Source organism: Miniopterus natalensis, chromosome 16 (assembly GCF_054644295.1).
Source record: "Miniopterus natalensis isolate mMinNat1 chromosome 16, mMinNat1.hap1, whole genome shotgun sequence".
Classification (NCBI taxonomy): Eukaryota; Metazoa; Chordata; class Mammalia; order Chiroptera; family Miniopteridae; genus Miniopterus; species Miniopterus natalensis.
The window spans coordinates 15,751,710-15,773,757 of NC_142096.1; the positions used below are offsets into that span (position 1 = coordinate 15,751,710).

The following is a 22,048-nucleotide window of genomic DNA, read 5'->3' on the forward strand; positions in this document are numbered from 1 at the left end:
GAAAAAGCTCGAGATACCGGAGGGAAATCACTATCTGCTTTGTTGGTTTAATAACAGCTATGTTTTCCTCTTATGTCTGATTAAAAATTTGTATTCTTGGTCTTCAGTATGTAAAGCTGCCAAGGCAGACCTGGTATTTATGGTGGATGGATCCTGGAGTATTGGAGATGAAAATTTCAACAAGATCACTGACTTTCTGTATAACACTGTCGGAGCCCTGAACAAGATCGGCGCAGATGGAACTCAAGTAAGGCTAATAGGTCAATTATTAATTCATTATATGCATTAAGAAGTTATTCTAATGTATTATTATGGCTATTAGTCAGGGAATCTGGATAAAGAACTTTAATGATCAAATCTATCCCTAAACGAGAGGATACACAGGTCTGGGTTTGGAAGCAGCTTACTGATGCCTGATGGAGATTGGGAAGATGCTAGTCCTTAAAAGCTACTGAGTTCAGCAAACTAAGGCCGGTTAGAATGGCCATGCCAGCAGATGCTCCTTTTATATATACTAGGGTAGAGCATCTCCTCTATGGGTACACCCAGTATTTCCCCTGCTCTCAAGGACATTAAAGTCTTGAAAGACGGGGGTTGTGGTCACACTAGTATAGATCAAGTAGAACATAAAACTAACTTATTCATTCCAAAAATATTTATTGAGAATTTATTATGGCCAGACACAGTGCTGTCATAATGGATATGACAAACAGTGTCCTTAATGTCTTGGTGATCATACTCTTAAAGGCATAGAGAGGAGGAGGGCGAGAGACAGATAGAAATAGGCAAATAAATAGATTCCTGAGGTAGGGAGGTGAGCTCTGAAAACAGTGATAGGATTTAAATTCCCTGAGGGTTATTACTTACAAGTGTGTGTGTGTGTGTGTGTGTGTGTGTCTGTGTGTGTGTGTGTGTGTCTGTGTGTGTCTGTGTGTGTCTGTGTGTGTCTGTGTGTGTAGGAGGGGTATTTTAAATTTTGTGGTCAACGAAGGCCTCTTTGAGGAGGTGGTTTTTGAACTGAGATGTAAATGATAACAAAGGGATCTGAGAGTAGACTTTCCAGACAAGAAAAATAGTGAGTGCAAAGGATCTAAGATAAGGATGGAATTTGAGACTTCAGACACTAAAACTTATAGCTGGAATATGGTGGGTGAGCATGTGGAGTGCAGAAGAGGTGGGAGAAGTAGACAAAAGCCAGGTTATCTTGAGTCTAATGGACTATTGAAGGAGTTGGAGGTCATCATAAATGCAGTGGAAGCCAGCAGAAAGATCTGATGTGCTTTTTCAAAAAGATTAATAGCAGCTTTATGGAGTGTGAATATTAATAAGGGTAGGAATGGAGCAGAGAACCAGTTAAGTTGCTGCTTTCATCGTCCATCAGAGAGATGATGGAGGTCTTGGCAAGGATGGTAGCAAGGGATGCACTGAAATGAACGCCTTTGTTTTGGAAGAGCAGTTGAATGTATGAGCAGGATACATCATGTTGCCGAGGCATTTCAGGGAGGCAGGAATTTGTTTTGAATAGAGGAATTAGAGGAGGTTTCCTAAAGGCGGTGATATCTGCAGTAGACCTTGATAAACTGGTAGCAGTTGAAGGCCTGTGAAATCAGAGAAAGCAACCTGAAGATACTGTGTTTACTACCCTCGTTGTAGTTCTGAAAAACAAACAAAACGGTGAGTTAAAAATGGCCCCAAAGTTCCACGAAAATGAAAGTAAATTGTAGGAAATGGAGCCAGGAAGGCTTATATTGCAGTAGTTAAGAACAGATTTTGAAGTAGAATATACCTGGCTTCAACTGTTGGTTCTGCCAGTGACTACTCTTGTGATTTGTGCAAGTTACTTGACTTTGAGCGCCTCAGTTTCAACATCTGTAAAATGGTAGGACAGTAGTAAGTCCTTCACAGGTTTGCTCTGTAAAGAAATCCTTGTAATGCCCTAGCCGGTTTGGCTCAGTGGTTAGAACATTGGCCCGCAGACTGAAGGGCCCTGGGTTTGAATCCAGCCAAGGGCATGTACCTCGGTTGTAGGCTCAATCTCCTGCCCTGGGGAGGCAACCAATCGATGTGTGTCTCTCGCATTGATCTCTTTCTCTCTCTCTCCCTTCCACTCTCTCTGAGAAGCAATGGAAAAAATATCCTTTGGTGAGGATTAAAATAATAATAATAATAATAATAAATCCTTGTAAAGAATCCAACTCTGATTCTCTGACCTTGGTCAAGTTACAAGGCTTATGCTGCCATTTTTCCATCTGTTGAAAACCCACAACCATTAGAGATTTTAAAAATAGTTTCTGAAAGGTACTCAGAGAAAAAATTCTATTTAATGTGTCATCAGATTTGGTACGTAACTTGTATGGAATTTTAAACCGAGGAAACTGTGGACTGGGTTAAGTAAGAAATTAAATTGTGGATATCTTGTGTGTGCTCTCTGGCCCAGGAGAAATCTATGTATATGTAAAACCAAGTACACCTTCTCTCTCCAGGTTGCAATGGTTCAGTTTACTGATGACCCCAGAACAGAATTTAAGCTAAACACTTACAAAACCAAAGAGACTCTTCTTGATGCAATTAAACGTATTTCATACAAAGGAGGAAATACAAAAACAGGTAAGACCAAAGAAAGTCCAGTTAAGACCTAAAGTAACTAACTATTAGTAATTAGTGAAATTACCTTTGAAAAATTATATTTATTGGATAACATTGGTTAATGACATCATGTAAATTTCAGGTGTACAACTTCATGATATGACATCTGTATACGCTATTGTTTGCTTACCACCCGAACCCTAGTCTCCTTCCGCCACCATGTATTTGACTCCCGTCGCCTTTTCCGCCCCCCACCAGTGCCCTTCCCAGTGATTCTGTTGTCTTGTCTATGAGTTTATCTTGTTTGTTCATGTGTTGCTTTTTTGCTTTATATCCCACATATAAGTGAAATCACATGGTTCTTTTCTTTTTTTGGGGTCTGATTTTTTTTTTTTTTTTTTAAACATATCTTTATTGATTTCAGAGAGAGAAAAGGAGGGGGGAGAGAGAGAGAGACAGAAACATCAATGATGAGAGAGTCATTGATCGGCTGCCTAGCCCGCACCCCAGGCATGTGCCCTGACCGGGAATTGAACCCCGATCTCCTGGATCCTAGGTTGATGCTCAACCGCTGAGCCATGCCTGGCCGGGCTTGGTCTGATTTATTTTACTTAGCATAATATTCCCAAGATCTGTACATGTTGTCAAAAGTGGCAATATTTCATCTTTTTATGGCTGAATATTATTTATATATATATACACACACCACATCTTCATTATCTAATCATCCAAAGTCACCTTTTTTTTAGGCATAATAATATAGATTTATTTTTAAAAAATTTTTCACTGATTTAAGAGCTTTGTTTTTACCTTTCCCTCCCCAGCAGAACAAAAATAAGAGGTCATGAAATTGAACTGTTGCCTTCCTTTGTTTCAGGAAAAGCAATTAAGCATGTCCGAGATACCTTGTTTAATTCAGATTCAGGGACCAGAAAAGGCATCCCGAGGGTCATCGTGGTCATAACTGATGGGCGATCACAAGATGACGTGAACAAAATCTCCAGGGAGATGCAATCAGATGGTGAGTTTTACACAGATGAGCAATAGTGGCTACCAATATGGTAGCACTGCTGTTTTCTGAATACACGTTCGTAAGCTATATCTGTATGGCTTAAATATTTCTAAGTCTTTCTTCATATACCTGGACACTGTGATTTTAAAGATACTTTCCAGGTTACAAATCTGTTATTTGCTGTATTTCCTCCAATACTTTTTGCTACACGCAAGATTCCCTATATAAGAAATGCCAGCAATTAAGTGCAATACTATGCAAAAGACCTAGTTTCAAAGGGCCAGGGAGGGAACCTGCATAGAAGCGCCTCAGCCTCATCATCTGTAAAATGGGGATTCTCATAACAGTGTCATGAAGATTACATTATGTAAGATATGCCCGGCAAATAGTAATTTACTGTTTATTTGCCAAGCATTGACCCATGACCCACCTCAGGCTGCTAAGCCTATTAACATCTCAGTTTCTATATCTGAAATAAAAGCTGAGATAAAATTTCTCTGTTTCAACTACACTGCATCGTATAAATTTTAAAATAATTATTAAAAACATGCAGACATAACAATGTTACTCAAACGGTAACTGTTTTGTCTCAAGTACTAAAGGGGGCATAGGCCTTCTTGAGTTTCTTTAAAATGGAAAATTTCTGTAGGGGACGATGGAATAATTTTCATATAATGAAATACGAGCAGGCAGAATTCTGATGAACTATAAAGAATGAATTATCCACCCCACTAGCCCTCCTTCACAAACATATTTTAAACATGTGGATGTCTTATATTGCAATACTTGTATCTTGTGCAATTTAAAGTAATCAGAAATCTGTTTGCGTTCTGCCACAGGCTACAGCATTTTTGCAATCGGTGTGGCCGATGCAGATTACTCGGAGCTGGTGAGCATTGGCAGCAAGCCCAGCGCGCGCCACGTCTTCTTTGTGGATGACTTCGACGCCTTTAAGAAGATTGAAGATGAGTTGATTACTTTTGTCTGCGAAACCGCTTCCGCAAGTGAGTTCTTTGAAACGTGCTTACTCATGTTGCTTCAAGGCTGAGATGTTTCATACCAGTTAAATAATGGGTCCCATCTTAATCTAAGGAAAGAATATTGTCTCGCAGAGCTGTTTGTTATGCAGACATTGTTTTATGTTTTAGAGCATTTGGAAGTAAACCTACCCTCTCCCAGGTGTAGAGTTTTAGGTTGATCAAGACCATCCTAATCAAGATGAGAGCCTGTGTTTAAATGCAACTCTTTTTTAAAATTAAATTTATTGGGATGACATTGTAGCAAATAGTTTTAAAAAATGTATTAAGACATTAATACATCAGGGTAATGCATTAGAAGTGAGACTATCCCAACACATGCTCCTGAGTGACCACTGTAGGTTTTCATGGACCCAGGAGAGGAGAAGGAGATGCCCCTTTGGTGTTAATAGAAGAAGTGAGAGCATTTCCATATTTAGGAATCCACAGAAAACTGTAGCCACATATGGTTTGGATTCCTTTCACCACTGACTTCCGGAAAGATTGTTAGCTTCCTGTTCTCAGGGCAGGGAAAGAATATGTTTTGGAAAATATCTAAATTAGGGTTTTTATACTGTTTGTTTTGTTTTGTTTTCCAGCCTGCCCACTGGTGCAAAAGGATGGCATTGATCTTGCAGGTATGCATTATCACAATTTTTCCAAATAGAAATATATTAACTCCCATTTGGGGTCCATATTTTTCTTTTAAATTTTAATAGGCTAATTTTGAAATTTAAAAGTCTAAAATCCCTGTTTATTCTTTTTCTCTGTTTGTTTGTTTTTGTTTGTTTATTTGTTTTTAGGATTTAAGATGATGGAAATGTTTGGTTTGGTTGAAAAGGATTTTTCATCCGTGGATGGAGTTTCTATGGAACCTGGTACCTTCAATGTGTATCCTTGTTACCGACTTCATAAAGATGCCCTGGTTTCCCAGCCAACCAAGTATGTTTCCATTGCAAGATACTAAAACCAATCATTTGTTTATTACATCTCAATGTGAAAATTATGCCCACTTATGATAGGCTGTAATAGTCCCCAGTAGGATTTTCTATAATATTTAGAGCAGATGATGTTTAGATTTCTTTGTTTAAAAACATTAGACTCATATATAATGCTGGTTGAACTTTAATATCTGTTGATCTAAAAAAAATATATGAAGATAGCTGATATATAGCACTTTCATAATTCAGACATTGTTCTACATGCTTGTGTATATTAACTCACTCAAACCTCCACACCGCTCTACAAGGAAGATTCAATTATTTTCTCAGTTTTACAGATAATGAAACTGAAGCACAAGGAACGACTTGAATGAGATCACATACTTTGTTAAGTGACAATGTTGGGAATTGCACCTGACCATCAGGCCCACATCCTTCTTTGAGCCATTTCATGTTAGTGCCATGAATTCAGATGGTTTTTATATTTTTGAAAAATCATAACAGCAGCCCCATATAGCTGAAGAGTAGTATTGGATTTACATAAAAATCACATTACCTCCTTGCTTTACAGTCTGTGCTACACCTAGGGATTCCTGGGGTCCTTTGCAGTCATTCTGCAGGCTCTGGAGGTACTTGAGATTACAGTTGAGACTTCCTGGCTTAAGGGGTCATCTCTCAAGATCTGCCACTGCACATTCCAAGTCAACGTTTGTCTCAAAATGCCTTCAGTGTTTTAATGTGAAACATTTTCAGTGTCCACATTTTTTTGTGTTTGGGGGGAGAGGGGTTAGCTGACAATGTTTTTATTTCACTGTTGGATGACTGCAGTGTGTGATTTTTGAATCTCTTCAAAGCCATCGACTGAAGTTTTATAAACACAGTCTTGCTTATTCAACATTTTAAGGTGGATTCCTTAAGATTTTTATTTATGCTTTTATAATCAGACAAGTAACCTTTTGAGGAGGGATACAATAAAATATTTTTTTCTTTCCATTTTCAGGTACTTGCATCCAGAAGGATTGCCTTCTGATTATACGATCAGTTTCCTATTCCGGATTCTTCCTGACACTCCAGAGGAGCCATTTGCTCTTTGGGAGATTTTAAATAAAAATTCGGACCCATTGGTTGGAGTTATTTTAGATAGTAAGTATATTTATATAACATTTGCACACACATGTATGAATGATGTATGTGGCATGCCATCTTGCCTGGCCTGTGTATAACTCACTTAAACTGTGTCAGTAAGTATTAACAATGAATTATGTAACAGTTGACTCATTCATTTATTCACTCGTTCTCTCAACAAATATTCGCTGAGTTCCTACTGTGTGTCAGCACTGGGCTCTGGGATCCAGTAGTGAGCAGGTGAAAGGGACAGTTACTGAGACACTGAAGACTACAGGAAGAGCGAGGTTGATGGGAGAAGGGGGAGCCAGTCAGAGGGGTGAGACCAGAAGTTCATTTTCTGGACATGGATATGATAGTTGTAAGATGCCTATTTCATAATCCAAAAAAACCTGTCAGATTGCCAGCAGTATATTTGGGAAGAATTCTGAGATGGAGAAGTGAACTTTGAAGTTGTGTCTGTGTGATATATAAGCCATTGTGACCTCATTGTGGGTGAGGTCATCTAGCTAGTGAGTCTAGAAAGAGAACAGATCTGAAAACTAGGGAACACCATTGTTTGGGTTTTGAAAAGTTGAGAAGGAACCAATGAAAGAAGCTTCTTAACCTCACGTTGTTGGATGTCACGCACATAATGATCACTTAAGAAGATCATCAAGTGTTTGGTTAATGTCAATGAGTTTTCTGAATAGATTTTTAGTTTAGAATTGCAATGAAGCTAGGAATCAAGATTGTGTGGCTACTCTTAGGTGCTAACTCAAACATTTGGATAAAGAAAGTATTTTAAGCTTGTTTTCAACTAGTGCTTGTGAAAGGACTTTTCAGTACATGGAAATGAATCAACAACTAAATATGATATTGTGAAAGCATTTTGCACTGATATTAAAACTAAGGGAAAGTTATAGATTAAAAAGGGGTAAGCCACTAACTCCATATATACCCAGGACTTGAAAACAATGAAGTTTCTCAGTGGTTCAGACTTTCCTTTGATAGTGGAGGGAAGAATCAAATTGTAACCTGGGAATGAATTTGTGAGAAAAATATTCCTATTTCCGTGTAAGAAAATATCCCCTGTAACATGAAATACTCAAGATTAAGAAGGCTTTCCTCTGTCCATAATAAAAGATATATTGGAATATCATTCTTTTGGGGTGGTGTAAGTTGCATGTCCTGGGAAAGTTGGTGGCTGTAGTAGGTTAATTAGGCAAAGAGCCTGGTTTCTGTTTCTTAAGATTGAATTCACTTGGTTCTCCCTCTTTGCCTGCCTCTAGTCCTAGCTTCAGGCAACCCTCTTTCAGGAGGGTGATGGAGTTGGGAGTGTAGGCAGGGGTGTAGAGAGGAAGAATATGTGTAGGAGCCCTTCCCTCGCCATTGTTAAGTCAGTCCGGCCAGCTAAAAACCTGGACAGCCCAAGGACTGTGATCCTTCCTTCCTTCCTCATCACATTGTTCGAAACAGAGCTTCAAAACAGTGGATGCATTATTTTCAGTCTTGAGTTGAACTGTAGAAAATCATTTACTCATTTTAATTTTTTCTAAAATGTTTTTCTTTTTTCTTCGATTAGATGGTGGGAAAACCCTAACCTATTTCAACTATGACTACGGTGGCGACTTTCAAACTGTGACTTTTGAAGGACCTGAAATTAGGAAAATTTTCCATGGAAGCTTTCACAAGGTGAGTAATGCTTCATGTACACATATTCTTTATTCTGTTCACTGTGACCAAAGCAACAGGTAGAGGTGAAAATATTTCACAGAGCTTTGGATTTCAAATTTCAACTGGAGAAAGAATTACCTGTGGGGCTTGTTAACAATGCCTGGAGATTCTGCTCTGGAGGTTCTGAGATGGGACCCTGAAATGTGCATTTTTTAGCAGGTAACCCAGGAGATATGATAGAAGTGGTCCAGGTTCCCACCATGAGGAACAATTTAATAGAGGGTACCATATTATTAAGTGGGCATTATGTGTGACATAGAAACAATTGCTGGTCTACCTGGCCACCAGTGCAGAGGAAAGGCACAATCAGCTGAATCATGTTAAAACGTAAAGATAGATATAACTGATTGCACTGTTTTTTTTTACATATATACAGACAACCCATCACTGCCATCATAAAAGTTACCCTGAGGACAAATTTCGTAAAACCTGACTTTACTTTCTCTTTAGTTTGGCACTTGTGATAAGAGCTCTGTTCCTTAACATTTTACATCTCGGAAACATTTAGCTTTGGTCATCAGTGGAGTAGACATGCTTCCTTCCAAGATGTACTGTTTCTTTTGTGTTTGGCAAACAACCCACTGATCTCTGGGCTGTTAGGCATGCAACCCCAAGACTGCAGGGAGAGCAGAGCATTTACTAGGTGGTGCTGGCAAAAGCCTCTTAACCCAGCCCTTCCTGCCCTGTTAGAGTGAGAAAAGGGCTCTAGCACAGCAGTCTTCATCTTGGTCCTGCCTCTTGACATAAGACGTGGTCAGACACACAGCTTGGCCACATTCTGGGGTTTTGAATAGCGTCACTGCATATGAACAATTATATAACGAAATTCTGACTCTGTTGTGCCTACATGATAATGGATATTTTAACAACTCCTAACAAAGAATGTGTAGAGCCCTGAGTATGTTACCGTGGGCCTTCAGATTCTAGAGATTCCAGTTTCAGAAAATTGAATCGTACATGAAGCCAAAGAGCTTTATTCCATTTGGGCCTGAAGTCACTAGAAAGCATTCCTCCTTCCCCTTTAGACTCTAGATCTTTTCTCCTCACCTTAAATTAAATAAAATATTATTAAAGTGTGGTTTGCTAGCTGCCAGTAGTACCGCAGGTAACTTTTGCTGGTAATTCAACCAGCAGTTTTTACGTTTTAGCACTGCCATATTTAGTTTAATGTGCTTTCAGAAAAGGCATAACTCATGCCATAACCCTGTGCTTTCAGAATATTGCTGCTTTAGAGGAAGGCTAGAGTTTTAAAAAGCGAATCACTTCAAAGTTACTTTAAAGAAAAGTATTAATTAAATAAGAGCAGAGATGAGACCCGACTGTGGGACAGTCATGGAGGTGGTAAAAGCAGAGCCTTTCTCCTCTAGCAAAATGCAGAGTGACTGGACTCCAGCTCTTCTATTTCACACTGTTTAGCGATGAGTCATGCAATTATGTAAATTTGGTTGATATTCCTGTTCCTTCTTACCTGCTAAGACATCTTGACTTTTACCCAGCTACACGTTGTTGTCAACAAGACTTTGGCCAAAGTGGTTATTGACTGCAAGCAAGTGGGAGAGAAGGCGATCAATGCATCGGCTAATATCACGGCGGATGGTGTCGAGGTCCTGGGGAGAATGGTTAGATCGAGAGGGCCGAACGGAAACTCTGCTCCAGTAAGTGTATACACAAGTGAAGCACTGTTGTTTTATAGAAAAAGATCTTTTAAAAGGACAACTATTTATTACCGAGGGCGAAAGTTTGGTAAAGGGATAGATGGGTGGATGGGTGGATGGGTGGATGGGTGGATGGGTGGATGGGTGGGTGGATGGGTGGATGGGTGGATGGATGGATGGATGGATGGATGGATGGATGGTTCGCTAAATAGATAATGGCCTTTTTAAATGAGCTAAAATCTGCATAGTTAAAGCTCTTGGCAGTAAACTGCTATATTATACTGCAAGAATTAAGCTAGTTTATTTCCTAAAGGCATTTAAAAATTCAGATAGTAAAATATCATATGGTTTGTGGTATAAATGGTTAATGCGAGAATCAAAACTGTAAATGAACATTTGTATAAGCAAATTTAGTTTCATACAAAATACGCAATTATTATACACAGGAAATTGACGTAAGCCTCTCATGTGGGTTAGATTTGGGCATTTTGCAACTAGATTTTTGCTATTGCTCATGTGAAGTTTACGCTTTAATCATATAGTTATCTAGATGACAGGTCATTCTAAAATAGCATATTTTTCATCATACAGCATGCAGTTTAAGCCAGGAGACTTCCACTCGGCAAAGAAATCACATTTTTTTCACTCACTATAGTGTACACAAGCTTTTGTTTTAATACCATGGAGTCATAGCTAATTACCAACGTTCTCTAATTTGAGTCATTTTATAATTAGAACCAATTAGCCTGGAGAATATTTTATTCTCTTAAACAACTCTAACTATTCAAATCTACATTTCTCTTATATGTCACAGAAGTACAGAATTAATTATGAATTACTATTATTGTCTTGTACTTCCATAGATCGGTAGAAGTAGTCCGTTACATGAAACTTTAGAAAAACTTGGTGGTTCTCAAAGTCTGTGTAAGCTGAAGATCACTTTGTACAAATGAAGTCTTCTAGTTTGTCAAATAAATAAATAAATAAATAAATAAATAAATAATATTAAAACAGATCCATGCTGATTGAGTGGAGTGAGGACCTGGGGCAGTAGATGTCCCCATCTCCAGTGGGTCCCAAGGAAGCACAGTTCTAACTGCACTGCTCTAGTATAACCCATCCACTTCACACCAGCAAAGAGTCTCGGAGTGGTAAAGTAAATTTCACTTTGGGACTCTTTGCTATTTTTGTGGTATCTCTCTCAATAGAAATGAAATCCTTGTGTGCATTGATGCTAATATATATGTAATTTATTGGGGTGACATTGATTAATGAAATTATGTAAGTTTCAAGCATACAGTTATTTTTTTGAGATTTAATTCTTTTTAAAAAATGTATCTTTATTATTGAAAGTATTACAGATGTCCCTCTTTTCCTCCCATTGACCCCCTGAAGTGTACAGTTCTATGACACATCATCTGTATATTGCATTGTGTGCCCACAACCCAAAGTCAAATATTTTTTCATCAGCATATATTTGGCCCCCTTTGCCCTTTACTATCTGCCCACGCCCCTTCCCTCTGGTAAGCACTGTACTGTTATCTGTGTCTATGAGGGTCTTTTTGTTGTTTGTCTTGTTTGTTCACTGGTTGCCTTCAGTTTTACATCCACATATGAGTGAAATCATATGGTTCTTGACTTTTTCTGTTTTATTTCACTTAGTATGAGTTTTGAGGTATCTTTAAAAGTGCTTTTGTTCTACTTTGCTTTGGAAAACTATGGATTAGATGTTTAGAAAGAGAGAACGTAAAAGCTATGGAAGACTGTGTTGTTTACAGTTATAGTAAGAGGCTTTTAAGAATGTTTACATGATATTGATGAGTTGTCTCCTCTTAAGATCTGTGGTACTTTATACTGATTAAGAAACACTATCTTCTGCTTCATGGAAGATACTTTGATGATAGCACACTCCAGAATTTATAAATATCCAGAATTAGCAAACTAAAGACATCCTATATGGGTAAATGGATGTATATAGATGGATGCTTGGATGGATAAGTGAATAGAATCTAATTTAAGAAAGAGAAATTATTCTAGGTGTATAAGATTCTAAGCCCAAATTACTTACTAAATTATTTTTTTAATTTTATAAATAATACATATAAAATCCCTGATACTTAATAGGCATTCAATGAAGAGCAGCTATTATTATTGAAGGATGTCAATAATACCTTCTTCATCTCACCTTTTCTGTACCTCTACTGCTTGTTTAACACTTGATTATTTGTAATCATATAGTATTTTCTTCTTTCAGATGTCTATATTCACCCCTTTATAATATAAATCTCTAAAAATAGAAACCATGTCACGGTCTTCATTTATAACCACGCCCTCCTATCTTCCATCACAGTACCTAATTAATCTTATATGAACAAACTGAGCTCTCAGGAAATACTTGATAGAAATTAAATAGAATGCCATCTATTTGAATTGTATCATGCCTTTTGTTAAAATATTGTTTTGCATATATTCTATTCATGTATGGTATTGATGACCATCCAGTAATATATATCATACCCTCTCCTAATTTGTGTTTTAAAATTACAGTTTTATAATTACAATTATTTCGAAGTACACTCTTTGTAATAATGGCCCTCTAAATAGATGGCCAATTAAACATCAAAGAATTTATTTCTGAAAGCAAAAGTTCCTATAGGTGTCAGGCCTACCGGCAATAAATCTTTAACTCTGTCCATAAAAGAAAAGCAATTAAACAGAGAACCCTCTGTGGTAACTTCCAACCAGTGGCAGACAATGGGGAATTTATGGAAGTCAGTAATTAAAGAGTTCTTTGTAAGGCTGGTAGGAAAAAAGTTGTAGCTTTTGTTAGAATCTAGAATTCTACAAAGGATTACCAAGTAGATTTTCAGTCTGCCCACTTATTGAAGAATTTGATTATGTCGAAATAGATGATATTAGATTAGCTCTCAAGAATGTGATTGGAAGCTCACTTGTTTTGGGGGGTTATTGCTTGACTGTTTCAGTTCAGGGCAAGAGGCAAGCTTTAGTCCTCAGTTTTCAATTTAGAAATCACAGATTGCTAAAAAAAAAATCTTGGTGTACACTTGTATTCCACTATCTTAGCAACTGGGAATGTATAATGTGTAAGTTTTGTATTAGTCCAGGGGGAGTAGTCATCATATCATTGAGATTAGTAGTTTATAGGTCAGCATTCTCTGGGCAAATTCAGCGATGATTCAAAAAATGCCAGATGATGGAAAAACTCTAAATATTCAGTCTTTAAACCAAATATATTCTTCTTAAACCCAAGTTGAGTGGAGAAGAGATTAATGGATTTAGGGATACAGTACTACTAAGTTAAATTACTCACATTTATAATAAAGACAACTTGTGTTCTGCAATGAAAGATTTTATAGGCAGCAAAAGTCCCTGGTGGGACTAAACTAATAAGCAGGCCTAACTTAGCCGTCAAAACACATGTGGAAAGAAACTTAACAGCTGTTCTTTTTTCCCATCTTTCTCCTAAGAAGTGCCTTCTACCTTTTCTGATATGCAATGAAATGATAATGCTGCCAATCAGAGAAGATTCTAGAAAAATTTTCATTTGGCATAGGATCCTGTTTCTTTTTAAAAATAATATGTTTTTACTGATTTTAGAGAGAGAGGAAGGGAGAGGGACAGAGAGATAAAAACATTGATCGGCTGCCTCCTGCATGCCCTACACTGGGGATCGAGCCCGCAACCCGGGCATATGCCCTGACCAGGAATCGAACCAGTGACTTCTTGGTTCATGGATCGAATTTCAACCACTGAGCAACACTGGCTGGGCAGAATCATGTTTCTTAGTGTGTTTCTTCCACTTTTTAAAATATAACACCTTGAAATACTGCCATTTGCAACAACATGGATGGACCTTAGAATATTATGCTAAGTGAAATAAGTCAGTCAGAAAAAGCTAAGAACCATATGAATTCACTCATACGTGGGATATAAAACTAAAACTCATGGGCACAAACAGCAGTGTGGTGGTTGCCAGAGGGACGGGGGTGGGGGGGATGAAGGGGGTCTTAATACATGGTGACAGGAGAAGATATGGCTTTGAGTGGTGGGCACACAAAGCAATATACAGATCTTGTAACATAGAAACCCACACCTGAAACCTGTATGTTCATATTGACCATTGTAATCCCAATAACTGAATAAAAATAAATAAATAAATAAAATATAACATGTATCCAATTGACATTTGTTTAGCCCTCTGCTGTTAAAGACAAATACAAATTTTTATGCAGTTTTTTAATAAATGTGTTTACTGAGTTAAAGCTTTTTATGTAGCAATCAACAGCAGACTAGTGAATGATCCTATAGAAACAAGTATTATTAAGTTACAATAAAATGATTGTTTTCACAAAAATAATATCTTTTAATCCTCAATATAATAATAGTAGCTAACATTATTGCATGCCGACTATGGATTAGGCAGTGTCTACTTTTCTGTGATTATCTCATTCAATCTTCCAATAACCCTCGGAAGAGATACTTAAATAAGCTCCACTGTATAAATGCAGAAACTGAGCCTTGAAGAAGTTAGGGGAGGATCCCCTTTCCAAAGGTGAGGAAAAGGAGATGTGATTATTTCTGACTTGCATAAGGTTACTAAAGCCTTCCATTCTAAGCTCTCTTCCACTGGGTCAGACTGACTATTACAGAACTTAGGCAGAGGAGAGAGTCTGGTCTACACCAGTCGCCACATGCCCTGTCTGTTCACTGACAAGTTCAAAGACTTACATTATTTGAATTGCAACCTTGAAAGGAGATATGATCAAAATGTCCCTCTCAAAGTGTGTCTCCACCTAAGTATTCTAATCACTCCCAACAAGGATAACAGCTGTCCTTTTCATCTCCTAATTTAATTAGTGCCATGATGGTTTTCCTTAAATTCAGTAAAACAAAAACAAGTTAAAACAGTATGTTAAATAGCTCACAAATGGTATATGCTTAATAAATCCTAGTTTTGAAACAGAGTCAGTAGAAGTTGAACACCAAATCAAGGCAGAAGATGGGTTAGGTCCCCAGTATACCTTTCCCAGTATTTTTGTGTAATGTCCAGCTCGCTAAGTATTAGTAGGAGTTCAGGTACAGCTTGACTTCAGATTATGAGCTTAGTAATGTGTTGCCAGAAAAGAAGGGTAAAGTCTGGTACTGAGTGGAAAGTGGAGCTGGGGGTGCGTGTTGATCTCCCTTCGCAGATCACAGTGACAACTGCGGGGAAAGATTTTAATCTAATTTTCATGTTAACATTTGACCCCGAATGACTTGCCTTCTGTGCTGCACCCAGACAGAAATGTCCAATAATGGAAAACGAGCATTTGTAATCAGCTCAGTATCCTCCTGAAAGAGATTATAAAAAGTAAAAGTGGGAGGTTCTGCATATTTCTCCTTTTTTGCACAGATACATTTTTCTATAATGTTCAGTTAGTTAAAAAGGGAGAAAGCTGCAGAATTAAAAAGGGGCGGCCTTGGCATTAGTTGCTTGAAGTATGATTTATGTTTAACTGTATTGTCTTGCATTTAAAGGCACTCGGATATGAGATCTCTCGATATACCATTTCTGTACTGTTTCCTACATAATTGGTACAAATATGTGTGTCATTGCTTTTGGAATAAAAGCCAGACGGTTCTTTTAATCAATATCCAGAATTGTGCCTTGGAAAAGAGGTCCCTAAGTAAAGGCTGAGGAATCTAAAGTATTATGAACGCAAAACAATTATGAATAAATTTCTTGTGCTCACACACAAAAAAGGCTGCTGACTTCATCTAAACGGAAAAAGAAGACAGCCCACAAACATTCCTCCAGTGACAGTATTGATTTCATTCCGCACTTAGTAGGCTCTCGACCTGGTGAATAAATAAAGCGAGCTCATAAGAATTCTAATCACTCGGGAGGGTAGAAGTTTACCCAAAGGTGTATATGCAGACATTATACTGTTACAGGTGATAGATGGTGAATGTTTATTTGAAAAACTTCCACAAAGCCTGGTGCCAACTTGGGGCTGGTGAAAGGCCTTTGCTTTATATAAATCCTCTCAGTCACCAAAATGGTTTTACACTGAGAGCTCTGTTCAGAAATGGAAAATTTCTTAATGGATGAATGACTTACAGATTTAGCTGATTCTATCTAATGCTGTCATAATGGGGCCCATTTAATAAATGTCCCCAGACAAATGGCATTGTGACGTTAGGCTCGGGAATGTGTATTTTAAATATTAGACCAAAAATTTATTCACTGCAAAATGAACCATATGAAAATGAGGTAGGCTGTTCACATCCCAACCAGAACTCAGCTTTCAGCATGCGCTTAAATTGCTTAGGTTTTTTTACCCCAGGGATTAATCTATGGAATCGGGTTGCTCATACATAATTATATTATGCCTCTTAGTGGCGATCCGAGGATTCAGTGATGTAGGCACAGTCCTTAGGATTGTGCCTGGTACATAGTAGGTTTTCACTAAATGTTCGCTGCTGTTGTTGCTTTATTTGCTAAGTTTTTACTCAGAACATTAAATAGATGTGATTATTTTGGAAACAAACTACCATGATATTTCTGTCCTCAATAGTGTATCACTTTCATTTTGGTTGTATACTTTTGGCCTTCGTATTATATACTCCTGTGCCATGAAGAATTACATTATGCAAGGGCTGTACATATGACATTAAAATATTTATTACTTATAATAACTATATTCCAGGCACTGTTCTACATAATTTCCTGTATTAACTCATTTTATTGTTATGACTACTATTATTATACTAATGAATAGCTATTATTCAGTAGCTACTATTATTATATTAATTTTAGAGATAAAAAAACTTGAGACTCCAAGACATTAAATAATTTGTTCAAAATGAATTGGCTTGTGAGGGAAGGATTTAAGAATCACACTCAGATAGTCCAGCTCCCTAGCCTCCTAACCACTATGTTTCTTGAAGTATCTTTACTGCTCTTGTTCACGAAAATCAACAGCCATGTTCTTTAAAAATGTTCTAATTTTAAAAACCTAATTTTTTAATGATCATAATTTTGTTGTATGGTTGCCCTACAGAGACCCTTTGGTAAAAAATAGAAAAAATTAGTGTGAAAAAAAAAAGATCAGTGAGCCACACACATATTTCTTCAAACAGCACAGTTTTTGTATATAGACGCAAGAAAACATGATGCCTTGATTCACGGATCTGCTTTCAAAATTAAAGGGCTATGTCATTAATTTTGCAAAACTCACTTGGGGAAGAATGTTTGCAGCAAGAGACAGTTTTTCTTGGGCATATTGAGAGAAAGCCTGATTTGTTCTCTTTACTATCAGATAGGACAGGCTCTTCTGTGATACTGTGTGCATTGTTGCCAACCTGTTTCAGTAGTCCTATCTATTGGGCATTCTCATTTTCATCCCGGGGTGAAATAGTATTGACAGGGAGAAATAGTATTGCTTGGGGGAAAATGAGGGACCAGGAGTTTCCAACTCTTGCTAAAAACACCATTTGCTGAAAGAAGGTTGAAGATTTATAATAAAAAGAACTTTACCTTCTCCCAGCTCTGTAACTGATGACACTTTTAATATGTGAAAATAATGTAGGGAGAAATATAATATTCGAAGTGGTTGGGTCATTACATTAGTGTTAGCCCCTAATGATATTCTAACTTTGTTTCTGTATATTTCAACACACATTTGTGCTGTTGCCAACATACACGAATAGAACAAGACTGTCTAAATATTTATGGCATGATCCATGGCTTAAATAAAAAGACACTTAGCCCATGTTCTCACAATACCATATGTGACTGTCATGACACTTAACATGTTGAAAACAGTGTTTATGTGCCTGCTTCTCACTCCCTGGAAATTCATTGAGGGCAGAATACTTTATACCGTGGTTTTGTTCATTTTTGCATCCTAAAGGTCTACACAGTATCTAGCTTATGTACTACTAAGAGAAATTTTCTGAGTGTATGCCTGAATGATGAAAGTCGGAATTAATTCAACAAGCCTTCACTGAATACCTACTACGTGCTATATATTGTGATAGAGGACATAAAGATGAATAACTGGTCCTCTGTCCTTTGAAGAGCTCCCAGTCTAAGGAGGAGATAATATAAATCATTGTATTTGTGGTGGCAGATATGCTATGAAAGAGACCTGTGCAGTGCTGCGGGATTACAGACGCACTTGGAGTCACTGTGATGGGCAGTACTGGGAAGGCTTCAGCAGAGACACTAAGATTCTTCAGGTGGAGATGGGACGGGAAGTTGTGATAAATAAGGGAGTTTGGATGGTAGATGGAGTAACTACAGACAAAATCTTAGGCCATTATGTCTTTGAGCAGCTAATTATTTGATATTGTTGGAATGACTTTTTAACTTATTTTCAGTAATGTTGTGTTATCAATGGCTTGGTGTTCTATCATTGATATGTAGTATGGAGTCATCATAGCTATAAACAAAGCATCTATCTTTCATCGAATGACAATCTCACTTTAAATTGCAGTTCCAGTTACAGATGTTTGATATTGTTTGTTCCACATCCTGGGCCAATAGAGACAAATGCTGTGAACTACCAGGCCTGGTAAGAAACCTTCCTTCATTATTTGGTTCGCTCTTCATTAAACTTTCCCAAAGTTATGTCAGATTTTCTCTGAAAATGAAACACTGTTTTGCAAAACTCATATCAGAGGTCATTCACGGTGATGGCAAAGGAAATGAAAAAGATATTAGAAGGAGGTGTGTCTGAAATTAGCAGGACATATTGCCATACATGGTGGGTCTTCACAGCTTCGGGGTTACCATTTACACAGCCCAGATAGTCTCAGATTTCCTGGTTCATGAAATCTTTAGAGTTGGAATACTTTATGGCATCCCTAAGCCAAGAGAAATACCTAACAGTTCCATTTCTGAAATAATTAGGTCCAAACATCTTACTAAGTGTGTATGTCCTAATAACTCAGTAGCCATATGAAAAAATTGAAAGAAAAAAGTGATAGACTTATGTTATTCATAAGTAGCCACAATTACTTACTCACTGGGATGGGTGTACCTATTGGGAGTGTACAGTTTCTGGTATCTTGGAATCTGATTGGACATCTCCACCCTCACTTTGTTTTTCCATACTGACTTTTCTCATGGTATACTTGCTTTTCATCAGAGCAATTGCTGAAAAACCAGATTTACAATTATGTAAAACAAAAGTAGTTCAAAATCTATTGTTGAAACTGTGAAATACTTTGAGATAGTTGTTCACACAGAGTCCAATGGGTGCCTGATATTGCTGTTTCTCTTGAGTTTGTAAAATGTTCACAGTGCCCCCGTGAGCTTATTACGGTACCCCGGGCCTCCTTGGTACACAGTTTTGGAATTTTAGCCGTAAACTATATAACTTATGTGATGGTACTAGAAAAAACAAACTTTTTCTCATTATTAATGCCGTGTATAATTCACAAGGGTATACCTGTATGTGTAAAAGTAGACTCATATCTTAAGGTCCTTAGATCCTGAGCTGAAATGGATGACACTGTCGTGGTTGGACAGTAGTCATGTCTTCATATATTTAAATGTGGAGAAATGGGCGTGGAGAAGCCATCATGAAGTCTGAGCGATTTGCCTTCTTAAGATCTTACAACTTATAACATTATCTCTTACAGGCAGTACATTCATGCCAACTCTGTTTGAGAAGGAAATAACTTACGCTTCCTTTATCAGAATTTTAAGTTTCTAAGTAGATTCTGGGGTGGACTTAAACCGGAGACACTGTGATGTCTTACATAAGCGCAGGTAGATTGGAAATTGGAAGAGCAAATGCTCTGAATCCTATGGTGTCAAGCAAAATGTGATCACCACTTCTCCTAGGAAGGACCCAGGCCTTCTCAGAACTTTTCCTTTCATTCCATGGTAGGAAGACACGGATGGAGGCAGTCAACAGCAATGACAAAACCATTACTGAGTCTCTGGTCACAGGGGACCTGCTGTTAGCCTTATTTTGGGAATCTTTCAGGATACTCAAGCTGGCCAGATGTGTTAGCAGGGGGCTTTCCTGTAATGAGCTGAAAGCTTTGACTATTGACCAACATTAGGGAAACGTATATATAGCACACACCGGTCCTTTGCTCAATATTTTGGGGATTTTGTTGTATTTCAGCGCCGGAGATTACTTTCAACTTGATCATTTATTTAATTATCATCTGCGCTCTCTTCAGCTCTAACTTTGCTTTTCCCCAGAGTCCTAAATAATGAAGTTTTCTCTCTCTCCGAAGGGACTGATGAACCCCATGAAGCTGTACAGCTGCTTATCCCGGTGTAGGCTTCTTTTTGGCTGCCTTTCCAAATGGATACTCACAAATTATTCAGTCACTATTTGCAGGTTGCTCCATCTTTTCTACACTCCAGGAACTCATTCAGATATATTTAGCCTGACATTCATAATGTCCCTTGCAATGTGACATGGCAACAAAGTTTTCCAAGAGAAGAAATATGACCTCCTATCTCAAGCTTTAGGTTGATGCCGTGATTTTTTAAAAAATTTTCAGCCGCAGAATGCAAGCAGTAGTTAAAATTGTTACAGGGAATTGATGATGTGTTTAAGTACTGTTTTTATTTTGTTTTGTTTGTTAGTACAGATGCGGTTGTTTTGGTTAACTATTCCAACAAGTTTTCTTTTATTCTTTCAAATGAAAAATATGTTGTAACAAAAAGAAAGTTTGCAAGACCTTTAGTTCTTAGAGTACTACTACTCCAGCTGAATTAAGTAGGAAGCTGCTTTGGGGGCTATTTTCTCACACCCACTTCTGCCTTTCCTTCTTCCCCTGGATTCCCAAACTGGTTTTTAACAGTGTTTTTTAATAATGATGATTGTCAATGACTCACTAGACACCCATTCATTTTTCTTTGAAGAAAATATTTTTGTGGTCAGGAGAAAATATTTCTGTCTTCCTAGACTAATGCTCACTTTAAAGTGTCTTAAGTCAAAGTTTTTTCTTAGAGTTCACAAAATGATTTGTATAGAATATCTTGCTAACAGCTATGCTGGTTTTTTTTCTTCTCAGAGGGATGAGGAGACTTGCCCAGACCTTCCACATTCTTGCTCCTGTTCTGAAACCAGTAAAGGGACTCTGGGACCAGCAGGCCCGCCGGTAAGTCTCACCTAGTTGGGCTTAAATGTTCTTTAATAATATTTATAGCTATCACTTGTTGTGTGTCTAATATGTGCTGTCCATTGAGCTAAACAGTTAATCCCATGAGCAAACAGAAACACAGAGATGTTAAATAACTTGCCTAAAGAACGCAGCTTGGAGGAGCTGCTCTTCAAATCCAGGCCTCCTTGACTCCTAGAGATAATGCTCTTGATCACTGTGCAAGATAACCTCTCATAATGCTGTACATTCAAAATCTGCCCTTGAAACTCCTGTGGTTTATTCTCAGTGTGAATGTTTCAAGTATCGGCCCTCTACTTGTACTATTTGCATGCCCTTTTCTTGCCCATTCTGTTATCAAAATTTATATGTGAAGGAAGGTTCTGAATTTATCAGGAAAAGAAGCTCATCTGAGCATGACTTGAACTTTCTACAGAGAAGGGGAGAGATAGAAAAAGAGAGAGAGGAGAGGGAGAAGGAGGGGGAGGCGGGAGGAAAGAAAAAGAAAACATATTTTTGTAAAATATATAGTGTATAAAATTTCACTATTTGGGTCTTCGCATTTGCCATGATAGATCTTTTGTGGTATGTTTAAGTGTTCATTCTATGTCTAACATGCTAAACTGGGTTATCCATATTTCTTTGAGATAAGTATGCTATAGTTGGTGTTTGGTTAGGAAATGGCAATTATATCAGGGCAGAAGGCAAAGAAAACAAAGAGAAGGTGCATTAGCAGGTACGGAAACCCAGACCTTGCAGGAGGAATATTCTGATACCCATCAGTCTCTGTACGTTGGCTTCCCAGAGGCAGCCCGGCCCAGGTGACATGTCCGCAGTAGGTAACCCACACCTACAGCTGCC

The 22,048-nt window shown here is 37.8% G+C and overlaps 1 protein-coding gene across 3 annotated transcripts in view; it reads left to right on the plus strand.

The window, feature by feature from the left end:
- The window catches only part of COL14A1 (collagen type XIV alpha 1 chain), a 158,824-nt gene that overhangs the window by 85,663 nt on the left and 51,113 nt on the right, over positions 1–22,048 (plus strand). For all 3 annotated transcript variants that reach the window (XM_016207753.2, XM_016207755.2, XM_016207756.2), the window contains exons 26-36: positions 108–247; positions 2,484–2,607; positions 3,464–3,607; positions 4,438–4,602; positions 5,214–5,252; positions 5,418–5,556; positions 6,556–6,698; positions 8,245–8,354; positions 9,893–10,051; positions 18,553–18,630; positions 21,101–21,187. In XM_016207753.2, the coding sequence (XP_016063239.1) occupies positions 108–247; positions 2,484–2,607; positions 3,464–3,607; positions 4,438–4,602; positions 5,214–5,252; positions 5,418–5,556; positions 6,556–6,698; positions 8,245–8,354; positions 9,893–10,051; positions 18,553–18,630; positions 21,101–21,187 (1,328 nt within the window). The remainder of the gene's footprint in view (positions 1–107; positions 248–2,483; positions 2,608–3,463; positions 3,608–4,437; positions 4,603–5,213; positions 5,253–5,417; positions 5,557–6,555; positions 6,699–8,244; positions 8,355–9,892; positions 10,052–18,552; positions 18,631–21,100; positions 21,188–22,048) is intronic.